Genomic DNA, 13,758 nt, shown 5'->3' with positions numbered 1-13,758 from the left:
GACCCCCGTTGAAGGAATCAGAGAAAGAACTGGAAGAGCTTGAAGGGGCTCGAGACCCCTTATGAACAACAATGCCAAGCAACCAGAGCTTCCAGGGACTAAGCCACTACCTAAAGACTATACATGGACTGACCCTGGACTCTGACCTTATAGGAAGCAATGAATATTCTAGTAAGAGCACCAGTTGAAGGGGAAGCCCTGGGTCCTGCTAAGACTGAACCCCCAGTAAACTAGATTGTTGGGGGGAGGGTGGCAATGGGGGGAGGATGGGGAGGGGAACACCCATATTTAAAGGAAGTGGGAGAGCTTAGGGGGATGTTGGCCTGGAAACCAGGAAAGGGAATAACAATTGAAATGTAAATTAGAAATGCCCAAGTTAATAAAGATGGAAAAAAAAACAAGTACCACATAACAAAGCTAAATCAAGGTGAGGCATTGTTTCCATACAGTTCCAAAACCCATAAGGAAATAGAAGCAGACAAACAAACAAACAAACAAACATAAAACTTCCAACCATAAAAAGAGCAGGACCACATAGTTTTAGTGCAGAATTCTACTTGAATTTGAAAGAACAGCTAACACCAATACACATCAACCTTTTCAAACTATGCCAAAAAATAGAAACAAAAGGAGCACACTACCTCATTCATTCTACAGAGTGACAGTTCCCGTGCCATATAATAAAAACCCAATAAAGCAAGAAAATTAAATCAAGTTCAGTTATGAGCATGGATGCAAAAATACTCAATAAAATTCTCACAAACCGAATCCGAAGTCTCATCCAATACATCTTTCACCATGATCAAGTAGGCTTCATTTCAGGAAAGTAGGGGTAGTTCAATACATGACAATGCCTCAACAATATCCACTATATTAAGAAACTCAAAGAAATATCACAAGATCTTCTCATTAGATGATGAAAACTATCTTACAAAATCCATGTTAAACCACATGGAGAGATCAGAGATACAAGGCAGTAATTAAACAAAATAGAGACAATATACACCAAATCTACAGTGAATACCAAACTAAACGGAGATAAACTTAAACAATACCACTAAAATCAAGGACAAGGCAAGGCTAACAACTCTTTCTGAATCTTTTCTCTGCAGTATTTGAAATTCTCATAGAACAATAAAATAACTAAAGGAGTTCAAAAGGACAAATATTGTTTGTAGACAAGACCATAGAATTCTGACCTCTGAGAAACTATACCAGCAACTGCCAGAGACAGATGTACATACTGACAGCCAAACCATTGAAATGGGGTCAGGGTCCCCTATGGAAGAATTAGGGGAAGAATTGGAGGAATTGTAGGGGTTAGTAAGCCCTACAAGATGAACAGTATCAACTAACATCCACCGCTGTGGTTTCCCAGACTAAGCTACCAACCAAAGAGTATACACAGGCTTTCTGAGGCACATATGTAGTAGAGGAAAACCATGTCTGTCCTTAGTGGGAGAAGGTGCAACTAATCCTGAAGAGGCCTGATGCCCCAGGGAAAGGGGATTCCTGGGGGTGGCATCCTGACAGATATGAAGCAGAGGATAGATGGGAGGTGGAACTCTAGGAGGGGAGTCTAGGGGTAGGGAAACATTTGGGATGTAAATAAATAAGATAATCAACTTATTTTTAGAAATATGAAAAAAGAAATCAGTTAACTAAGTGAAAAGTAAGCGTACAGATTTGAAGAGAATATTCACGAGCTATACTCCTGACAGATGATTCACATTCAGAATGTGTGAAGAGTTTGAAAACCAAAGACTCCTATAATAAATGGACTATAGTTCTGAATAGAAAATTCTCAAAATAATGTGAAAATTCCAATACACATGAGAAGCCCTCTTTTGAGTTGTCAGCAATGATTCCCAAAAGACTCCGTAAATATACAGTTAATTGTTATTGCCCTTGGTTAGACTACAGAGGTGTAAGAATATGACTGAGGACATTATGCACTGCAAAACAGGTTCAGGAGGCTGCAGAGGATCCAAGCCAGCACTGATCTAACTTGCCCTTCTCTGATGCAAAAATGCATGGTCCAACCAAAAGTCGACATGCAGACTTTCAAAGGAGTGATACGACCAACAGTCTGATGCAGCTATGACACTTATGAACTACATCAAGACCAGCACATCACAATGACCCTATGGATGCAGTAGTGGCACATATACATTGGGAGTAACCAATACCTCTCTAATATCATTTCAAACCTATTCAGTAAATGATAGGCTGTGCCTGGTACTGGAAACTGGGCTAAGAACTCAGTGCTTGTGAATAGTTGGAGGAGAATATACAGCCACAAATTTACTGACCCAATAAATATAATCCTTAACAACAATTTATCAACATTTATCTTTATGCCCACAGATGAATGTAAATTTCTCCCCTCATCAAGGAAACTTATCTTTACAACAGGGAGAGACCACTACAAAATATCACGATCAGTCAAAATACAGAGTCATGGAATGCACTCCTAGTGGCAACATCAATAAATGACTTCATCACTTAAAGTTCAAAGAACATTATGGAAGGAAATTTAGACAGATTATAAGATAAGAATATCAGAAAAATTGATGTGAAACTGTGTCTCCTAGTAATATCAAAAAATCCTCCCATAGAGTATCAACAACATGATATCATAAATGTGATCTGAACAAGAACAATACCAATAGATGTGCCAAAATGTATGGGAAATAACCCACGAGGACCTGAATTCTATAAAGAGAAATATTGGCAACTAAAGATAGCTGGGAGCGTGAGAGGTGGTCTTTCCGAGTAAAGAGCACAACAACTAATTGTCCAGCCAAATTTTAACCTCTAAAAATGCATACACAGCAATATGCAAATTGAACAAGTTATACTGAGGGATATAAATGTCTTTATAAATATGCAGGTAACAGCAGTTAGCAAAAGAAGAAGAGTAAGAAGAAGAGGAAGATGAAATTGAAGGAGATCAAAGAGTGTTATCTGGGAGTATTTGGAGGGAGGAAAGGAAGAAACTAAATGAAACTAAAGGGCAACACTAAATAGACTCAAAGGGTTTTATAAATATATGTGTGTATATAGCAATAGTTATAAAAGAGGTCATCAATTTAAGGAGTCAGGGAAATTAGAAGTTAAGGGGGAAGAAATTAAGGTAAAATAATATAAATATTATGCTTATGTGCAATATGCACAAAAAATAATAAAGTAAAATTGAAATGCCTATTACATGAAAATTTATTGATTTACTACTGTTATGCTTATATGCAGCTAAATAAATAATAAATGACTCATAATTTCAATAAAAATAGTAATTAAAATGACCATTTAATTTGTGGTAAATTTACTCATTATTCCTCATTAAAACTATGAATGTGTCTTCTGAATTCTATGGCCACAGTTAAATTATTCCCTCTTCTGTGTTGGTGAACTTGAAAGGCAGTCCTGGCCTAGATCAGAGATGCACATTAATAGTAGTCTTCAGTCCAACTCACTTGTCTAACTGACACAAACCCTTGGGACTATGAGTCAGAACTGGGTTCCTTTAATGCCTGTCTAAGAGGCAGACATCTGGGGTACCCACACCACTGCCTGCAGACCTCAGAATCTGTTTCCTTTCTCCTGGAGCATGCAACATTTACAGGTGCTTATACCATCCTCCACCCCTAGTTTCGAGGTTTTTCAGGACTCTGAAACTCTAGTATGCTACAGTAAAAAAAGAAGCAACCATTATACTACCCTTACAGGACCTGGCTTTGGTAGGGGGACCTGGAAGCCCCTGGAAGGTATTTCTTCTTTGAGAATCCAGGGATAGGAATTCAAAGAGAGTATATTTTCCCTTTGGTAGGAGCAGGCCTTCTTAAATAGCAAAATAGGGAAATACTGGTTTTATGAAAAGACACATGTGGAATTCCTGACTGAACTGTGAAATGTATGATATAACAGTGATAGTAACGGATGTAAATGATGGTGTTATTTGGACACAACAATTGTTGACCAGTTCTCAGTGAGATGACAATGGCTCTAACTTTAGCTTAAACAACTTAAGATCTAGGATTGATTTATGTATTTAAGTTCTGGTAATTTTCTAATTCATATTTTTAATTCACTTATAGATGAAGTTCCTTTGACTAAACATGAGATAAAACACAGCACCACAGAGATTAGTGCTGGATTGTCCCACACCTGATTGTCCACACAGAGATTGTCCCTGACACACCTCCTTGAACAACGTGACTCTCTCCTCACTGTCCTGTACTAAACATGCCAGTGTGGGTGCACCTGGTAGAATCAAACTGGAATCCCTCCCCCCTTCACCCCACATTGTTAACTCTTGTGTGCTGTGGTCAACTGAGACAGAAGTTCCTGCTATGAGTCCTAAGGTCAGCAGGGGGTGACAGAGCTGCAGTAAGGACGAGCCAGGGTTCTCTGTAGATGGCAACCCTGGAGCTCAAAGACACGTCAAACCAGAGAATCCATTCCATGATCTGAACGGTAGTGCTTAAATTCGATCAGATTTATATTATAAAACCAAAGAACACTGGCACATATATGGAAAACAGCAAAGAAATCCATGAGAGTAGCCTGGTTCCAGCAACCATCCTGGGCAACTTTCTTCATGGAGTCCCTGGAGATTCACCCTGATGTTTGAGCACTCTAGATAGATACTCAGTGTGAGAGCATGGGTTCTCTGTGCTTTTTACAGAAAAATGGCTGCTTATGATTTTTCCTACTCTATAATCAGTCCAACAGTTTCTTGCTCTCCACCTGCCTGAGCATTTTCTTTAAATCTCAACCACTATTCCATTTCCACTTCCTACAAACATCTTATGGCAGGCTGTGCTCACATGTAGTCTCAGACCAGGATAGGGACACTGTCTGTTGCAGAATGAGCCTCTTTAGATCTGAAGAATGGTGTGAATGCTCATGCTGCTTCAGATCACAACTCTGATAATGAGTATTTCTCTTAGTCAATCACAGAGAGGTGAGTCCTTCACCTCTGGACAAAGTCTGTACAACTCTATGCCTAATGACCTTGACAGAACAAAGAAAAACTGAAAGGTATTTGTTTGGTAGGTCTGGTGAATTAGATTCTCAATGTGTACCTTAAAATAGATCATGTTGTTGTTCTAATGGGGTTGCAAGCTCCTTAAGCTCTTTCGATCCTTCCTCTAATTCCCCTCAAGGGAGTCCTGTTCTCAGTTGGTGGTTTGCTGCTAGCATTGACTTCTGTATTAGACATGCTCTGGGTCTCTCAGGAGAGATCTGTATCTAGTTCCTGTCAGCATGCACTGTTAGCTTCATCAATCTTATCTAGTTTGGTTGCTGTATATATATGGGCCACATCTGGGGTAGGCTCTGAATGGTCATTCCTTGACTTGCTGCTCTAAACTTTGCTTCCATGTCCCCTCCTATGGATATTTTCCCTCTTTTAAGAAGGAGTGGGAGTATCTGAATTTTGATCATCCTTCTTCTTGAGCTTCCTGTGGTCTGTGGATTTCATCTTGGGTAATTCGAGCTTTTGGCTAATATCTACTGTATCAATGAGTGCATACCGAGTATGTTTTTCTGTGATTGGGTTACCTCATTCAGAATGGTATTTTCTAGTTCATTCCATTTGCCTATGAATTTCATGAAGTCATTCAAGTTTTTGATAGCTGAGTAGTACTCCATTGTGTAGATGTACTACATTTTTCTTAATCCATTCCTCTGTTGAAGGGTTTCTGGGTTCATTCCAGCTTATGGTTATTATGAATAAGGATGTTATGAACATAGTGGAGCATGTGTCTTTGTTGTATGTTAGAGCAACATATAGGTATATGCCCAGGGGAGGTATAGCTGGTTCCTCAGGTAGTCGAATGTTCAATTTTCTGAGGAACCTCCAGACTGATTTCCGGAGTGCTTGAACCAATTTGCAATCCCACCAACAATGGGAGAATGTTCCTCTTTCTCCACATCCTCACCAGTATCTGCTGTCACCTGAGTTTTTGATCTTAGCCATTCTGACTGGTATGAGGTGGAATCTCAGGATTGTTTTGATTTGCATTTCCCTGATGACTAAGAATGTTGAACATTTCTTTAGGTGCTTTTTGGCCATTCAATATTCCTCAGCTGAGAATATATTGTTTAGCTCTGTACCCCATTTATAATAGGGTTATTTGGCTCTCTGGAGTCTAACTTCTTGAGTTCACAACAATGTCAACCAACCAGAGCTTCCAGGGACTAAGCCACTACCAAAAAACTATACATGGAATGACCCAGAGCTCCAACTGCATATGTAGCAGAGAATAGCCTTGTTGGGGCATCAGAAGAAGGGGAAGCCCTTGGTCTTTCCAAGGTGGGACCCCCCAGTACAGCAGAATGTGGGGGGAGCGGTAAAGGGGTTGGATGGGGGAACACCCGTATGGGGGAGTTGGAGGATATGGGGGCTTATGGACAGGAAACTGGGAAAGGGAATATTTGAAATGTATGTAAAGAAATATATTTAATTTTTTAAAAAAGAAAAAAATAGATCATGGTAACACTGAAAAAAAAAGGACAAAATGAATCCTCATGAGAGTTGGTATTCCACTTTGGTAATGGGAGCACCATAGGAGAAAGCAGTCACCATATCTGAAATAAAACAAAAAGGACTATAAAGAGTCTACAAAAGCATGTGATTATATACTTTCTAAGCAACACGCTTTGTAAGAAAAGAAATAGTCAATACCCTAATGAAAAAGGAAAATGTTCTAGAAAAGTCCACACCTCTGAAACCCTCCTTAAAGCATTATGGATGGAATAAATTTACATAAGTAACTATTCCCTCCCCCCAAAAGATTACAGATGCTATAAGAGAAGCCTGCAGAGAATCAGCTGGGCAGTGATTGTAGGACACTCAGCACAGAGGCATCTTCATCATGGCCTGGGCCTCTCTTCTAATATCTCTTATTTCTCTGTATGCAGGTAAATTTCTCAGCCCTCTCCTCAAGCTCACCCTAGGTTTTGATTTCAGGCAGAAGTCCAGAGGTGACACTTTATGCATTGACCTCTCTATGTGCTCTTTCTTACAGGTTCTGTGACCAGCTATGAGCTGATCCAACCACCTTCAGCATCAGTCACTCTGGGAAATACTGTCTCACTCTCTTGTGTTGGTGATGAATTATCAAAAAAATATGCTCATTGGTATCAACAAAAGCCAGACCAGTCCATCGTGACAGTGATATATGAGGATAGCAAGCGGCCCTCGGGCATCTCTGACCGATTCTCTGGGTCCAGCTCAGGGACAACAGCCACTCTGACAATCCGTGACGCCCAGGCTGAGGATGAGGCTGATTATTACTGTTTGTCAGAATATAGTGATGATAATCTTCCACAGTGATTTAGACATATGGGGAAGTGACTCACAAACCCATTGTCTATAACTTGTATGGTCTTTCTTCAGCCACAAGTGGACCGTAGACCAACCTATAAACATATCTGTGCCTACTTTATCCACATATGAGATTTCTAAGCTAACCTTTCCTTCAAGTTCTCCAGGAGATTACGTAGTGAGTAGATTGCATAGGATTAAGATACACTGACATAATATTTATTTAATTAAAGAGTGATAAGGGAAAGGTGACATGAGTGAAGAGAAAGGTGAATGAGATATCCATCAAGATCCATTTCCTTATTTGTATGTGTGAGCCTACATTAGGCAAGTGCTGTAAATTACTTCCTTTGGGAGATCAACTAAGCATTGCTTCTGAAGTCCTAGGATGTTACGGCAGAACAGTATGTTGAACAGAGGATTTCAGAATAGTAGATATAAAGGGATCTCCATCAAATTAGACACACCCAATGAAGAGGTTCTTTCAGTAGTATGAGAAGTTATGAGCCATCTTTGCACCATGGCCTTCACAAAAAGTCTTTCTTTAATAATTTCTTGAAGATAAAGAAACCAAGGTTGAAGTCAAGATTGTATCAATACCCCAGTTTAGGGTATCATCAAAAATGACCTTTGTGTTTACTTTTTCTTCTTCCAACTGCCTCATCATCATTGTTGTGAGATACGTGTGGCTTAATTTTTCTCTCACAATTTTATTCAAGAAACCAAATAATGAAGAACAAGTATCATCAATGTGTAACATCAGTGAACTGGAAGATACTTCCTATCCAGAAGAATCCCTATCTAATATAATGCCCATCAAAATCCCAACACAGATGTAAAAAGACGTGGAAAGAGTAATTCTCAAATTCATCTGCAAAGGCAAAAATCCAGAATTGTGAATAGAAATCTTAAAAGAACAGCTGAGGTCACCATCCCTGACCTCAAGCTAGTGATAAAAACTGCATGGTATTGGTACAGAGACAGAAAGAATGATCAATGGAAACTAATCGAAGACCCAGAAATAAAACCACACACTTACTCACACTTGATCTTTTGATATTTGACTGAACAAGAGGTTCCCAAAGGAGGAGTCAGAGAAAAGACTGAAGGAGCTGAAGTGGTTTACTACACCATTGGAAGAACAACAATATCAACCAACCAGACACCACCAGAGCTCCCAGGGACTAAACCACCAAACAATGAGTACACATGGAGGCACCCATGGCTCCAACCACATATTCCAGAGACCATGGAGGAACAATGCTTAATGCACTGCTATTTCTGGTATGCTCAGCTTGTCTTCTTAAACAACACAATGCCACCTTCCCACTCGTAACACCACAGAGCTAAGTGGATATTCCCATATAAATCATTAATCAAGAGAATACCCTTGGGATTTGACTACAGACAAATCTGATGGAATCATTTTTTTCCATTTTAGGTTTCCTTTTTCCAAATAACTCTAGTATGTTTAAAGTTGACAAAAAAAAAAAAAAAAAAACCTTACCAGGACATTCACAATTAAGTGTGGCTCTCTGCTCTAATCAAAGAAGCTTCTTTTCCAGCAGAAAAAGACTATAACAGCCATCGTTACTAATCTTTAGAGGATTTAAAACATAGCAAACTGGAGGATGGGGGACAGTGAACAGCTAGGCTGGAAAACAGAGAAACTGAAAACAGAAAGTCTCATTAAAAAACTTTTGCCTCCTGGCTCCTTTTCTCCTTGATGAAGTTTGATGGGCATTTGTTTTTGTAAAGCCAAAGAAGTGGATTTCTTTTTAAACGTTCTAGAACTTTCAAATTCTTCTAACAATCTCCAAAAATATTCAGTGTGAGTTCTTTTTTTTTTTTTTTGTATTAACTTGAGTATTTCTTATTTACATTTCGAATGTTATTTCCTTTATCTAAAGAGTTTTAAAAGCATGAATCAAAAGTTTCCTCAACACCAGTGGAAGGGGAAGCCCTGGGTCCCTGCTAAGACTGAACCCCAGTGAACTAGACTGTTGGGGGAGGGCGGCAATGGGGGAGGTGGGGAGGGAACACCCATAAGGAAGGGAGGGGAGGGGATGTTTGTCTGAAACCGAAAAGGAATAACACTCAATTGTATATAAGAAATACTCAAGTTAAAAAAAAAAAAAAAAAAAAAAAAAAAGTTTCCTCAAAGGGATTTTGTGGTACAGATGGGGTTTCTGAGTGGCCTTTTGTTGGGGGTTGTATTTTCCTGGCCCAGGAAGAGCACACAGTTATTGGAAAGTGGGTCTATGTACAGTTGTCTGCAACCTGAGGAGTGGGCTATGGCCCAGCACAAAACTGTAAACTGATTTTAAACCTTCTGAGAGTTTTCTTTTGCAACTCGGTCATGGTTCTTGAAGCGTGAACTTTGTAGATGTGTCACAGTGTCAAAGGTTGTGCGTGGCTGTTTAAGTGCTCAGAAAGGCCTGCAATGGAACCGGCCACTGGGAACTGGGGGTAACAGCATAACCCGGGAGGGACATGATCTGTGGTATTTAATCAGCTACCAAATGTAGTCAATGCTGACATCTAAATGCTAGAATGTTTATGAAAAAGACATTCAGGGGGAGATTGTCTAACTGGAAGCTTTTAAGTCTTAGAGGAGAAAAATACTTTTAAATTTTATTTAAAAAAATATTTATGTGTGTTCATGTGTACAAGTTCATGTGTAGGAAAGCCTAGCACTTAAGAAAGAATGTTTCGAGAGCTGTGTGAAGCATAGAAACACATAATTGTTATTATTTATGTTCAGAGGAAGCACTGTTGTCCTGGAGGTTTATCCAGCAGCTGTGGGCTTACTCTGGGCAGCTGGTGACATGGGGGTAACTAAGACCTTCTAGTACCAGCTCAGGGTAGGGAATCCACAGCTTCTGGTAGTGGATTGACTTGAGCTCCTCCACAGCTCTGTTGCATAGTTTGAAGAGAGATGCTGTTTGAACCTTATTTTCTGAATAGAGAGAACCCTTCCCAATAAATTTTAACTTCCCCTTTAAGCATATAGGATTTGGTTTGCTGAGCCAGGGAATTAGGATTTTGCTAAAGGCTCAGAAAATTTCTCGTCTTTTTAGTATTGTTTTCATTAGGTGTGTGTGTGTGTGTGTGTGTGTGTGTGTGTGTGTGTGTGTGTGTGTGTGTGTGTGTACACGTGCACAGGTGCACTTGTGTGCAGGAGAGAGACACCTTGAGTGTCACCTTAGGGATGCCATCTACATGGTCTCTGCTGGCTTTGAATTTACTTGTCAAGTAGTCTAGACTAGTGGCCAGGAAGTCCTAGGGAACTTACTACCTCTCTTGGTTTTGTCTTTTTGTTTTTGTTTTTGTTTTTTTGTTGTTTTCAACATGACTTCTGGGAATTCACCTCCAGTCCTAATGCTTGCAAAGCAAGTTCTTTACTGGTTGACCCACCTCCTCAGTCCTATAGATTATGTATTTATGTATTTATTTACTTTTGAGGCAGGGTCTCACTGTGTAGCCCTAGCTTTCATGGAACCTGCAGTATAGACTGCGCTATCCTTAGACCCCCAGAGATCCACCCGCTTTTGTCTCCTGAGTGCTGGGATTAAAGGTGCATCCCACCAGGCCTGTCCACTTACAAGCCTTTTTTCTTTTGCCATCATAATTCCAGATTATTTTCAAATTATGTCTGCAAATATAAGTTCAAGCCTTTTATCATTTGCTTAACTATGTTTTCATAACTCACAGAGGCAACAGTGAGCCAGCAAACAGCAGACGTGTGAGCCTCCTTTCTCTGAGGTGACTTGTGGGCCAGCCGGATGCTTCAGGGTTCATTAACTTGGACAGGGATGGCATGTCACTACAGTGAGTGGTTACACACACTTTGTAGTAACATTTCTTTCATGATTTTATGGATGAAAATGTTTGGAGACATATAGAAGTTCTATGATTGGATCCAAATCATCTGTCTGTAAAGCCTCAAAAATGTTCTGTACACTCTCCTTCCAGATTAGAGACTTAGAGCCCTCATATGTGCAGGGCTATTTTGTTGGGAGGGTTATAAGGACGACTATTTATGTTATGGAACTGGTTAGATGTTTAACTTGACTTAACTTTGTACATGGCATCTGTATAATTTCACATTTTTTCTAGACTTCCCAGTTCTGTTGAGTATAAGCTGTTCTAGAGAGACATGATTTTTTTAATTTCCTCATTTTTGTTGGTATTTTTCCCAACATGGAAGAGATTATAGGATAATCATATGTGACAGAGGACCCATTAGTCAACTACAAGATTTAGTAGGTCCACATTCAGAGCTCTAATTTGGCCTTCCATATAGCATAACAACCTGTTTCTAGGTTTCTTCCAGACCCATCCTTACCTTACAACATCCCCTCTCATAATATAACCTATATTTCTACCTATATTTTATGTCTATTATTCCTTGCAATCAACATGGTTTTAAGATGGTTTATTCCTGGTTTTCCAATTTGGGAGTGACATATTTAAGACATTCACATGTGATCCTTCTAACTATTTAATTTAGGCACGTAAGGCTGTAATTTCTGTCATAGTACCATGTTCAATGTATCCCAAAGAGTTGTTTCAAAATACCTCTGTCTTGGCAGAGGACAGTTTTGGACAGGGAAGCCAATCCTATAGAATACTCAGGATTCCACATCGCATATGATTTTATGCCACACAAGACTTTTCCAACCTCAAGGCCCAACCTACCAAAACATACATTCCTCTACCACAATCTGATCCTCCAATTCCATATTAGAACTAACATAAAAATACCTAGATTTCATCATAAAAGATCAAGCAATATGAAAGACCAATCCAGTATCTTCTCTTAAAAACTTACCCATATTGTAAAAATATTTGCAATGAGAATTACACAAATGAACCCAAGGACAAGGAGTTTAAAAGAACAATCATACATTTCACTTAAAATTACAAGAATTTAAACAAGACACTAAAATGAAGCTTAAGAAAATTAAAGAGAAGGTTAAAAAATAAATGCCAGTATGATGCCAAAGAAAACACAAATAAAAGGGTGAAGGAAAAGTGTAATATAATCCAGGACTTTACAAAGAAAATCAGTTAGAAGATAGAACTATTGAAAAGGAGTCTGGCCATTGTTCTGCCAGCCTCCACAAAGGTCACAGAACAAGGAAATCCTAAGTTAGATTTTTACCCCCATTTCTCCTGCTTGTCCCCTAGGGCACACCTAGCTACCCTAGGCTTGCTGCAGGCTGTTCCTGAACCTCTATCATATTTCCACTGCTCTACTGGCCTCCAACATGATGCCAAACAGGAAACATCCAGTTTATATAATTTCCCCCAATTCTCTTGCCTTTCCCCCATCTCTTACCCAAATTTCCAAGTATCCTTGGGTGTGTCAAGCTTCCCTGATGATTAGGGCAATACCCATGGAGCTTCAGTGACTTACCTCTTGTCTAACATCCACCGTCAGGACCAACAAACAAGGAATATCCAGGCCACAGCACAAGGAAGATCCAGGCCAGCTGACCAAAAATATTCTGTCCAGGACCATCCAGCCTGAAAAACAACCAGATTTGGCCAACCTTCCCAATACTTGGTATATATCAAGAATATCCATAAACAATCAGATGGCTAAAGGCCAGTGTAAAAAGACAAACAACCAGATCCAGGGTAACATGACACCTTAGAAAATGAATCCCACTATGGTAAACCCTGGATATCCTAACACAAGTTAAGCACATCACACACACACACACACACACACACACACACACACACACACACAGAGAGAGAGAGAGAGAGAGAGAGAGAGAGAGAGAGAGAGAGAGAGAGAGAGAGAGAGATGATTTCAGCCTTTAAAAGTGAAATAAATAAAATCACCAAGGAAAGACAAGGAAATTCCATCAAACAGATGAATACCCTTAAAAAGAAAACTAATAAATCCCTTAAAGAAATATAGGAAAATATAATGAAACATGAGTAGGAAATGAACTGTTCAATACCTGAAAAAGGACAATAGAGAAAATACAGAAAACATAAACTAAAGTTCTCATAGAGATAAAAAACCTAGAAATGAGAACATAAACAACAGATTTAAGCATCATCAACAGAATATAAGAGATGGAAGAGAAAATCTCAGGAGTGGAAGATACAGTAGAAGAAATTGAAATTATCGGTCAAAGAACATGTTAAATCTATAAATATCTTGATGCGAAACATCCAGGACATCTGTGATTATAAGAAAATACATAACTTAATAATAATAATAGGAATACAATATGAAAGTTCCAGTTCTAATAACTGGAAAATATTTGCAATGAAATCATAGACTACTTCCCCAACCTAAAGAACGAAATACCTATAAATACACAAGAAGCTTACAAAATACCAAGGAGACAGGAAAAAAACTAAAATCCTCCCACCACATAATAATTAATACACAAAATCAG

At 39.1% G+C, this 13,758-nt stretch overlaps 1 gene segment (V, D, J or C); it reads left to right on the top strand.

Moving 5' to 3' along the window:
• The first annotated feature begins 4,902 nt into the window (after positions 1-4,902).
• LOC116897835 lies at positions 4,903-7,342 on the top strand. The segment is given in 2 exon segments: positions 4,903-4,966; positions 7,035-7,342. Coding segments are annotated over 2 exon segments (372 nt in total).
• The last annotated feature ends 6,416 nt before the right edge of the window (positions 7,343-13,758 follow it).

Source organism: Rattus rattus, chromosome 4 (assembly GCF_011064425.1).
Source record: "Rattus rattus isolate New Zealand chromosome 4, Rrattus_CSIRO_v1, whole genome shotgun sequence".
In the NCBI taxonomy this organism is placed as follows: Eukaryota; Metazoa; Chordata; class Mammalia; order Rodentia; family Muridae; genus Rattus; species Rattus rattus.
The sequence above is the reverse complement of the archived record's forward strand: the minus strand, read 5'-3'. Positions and strand labels throughout refer to the sequence as shown.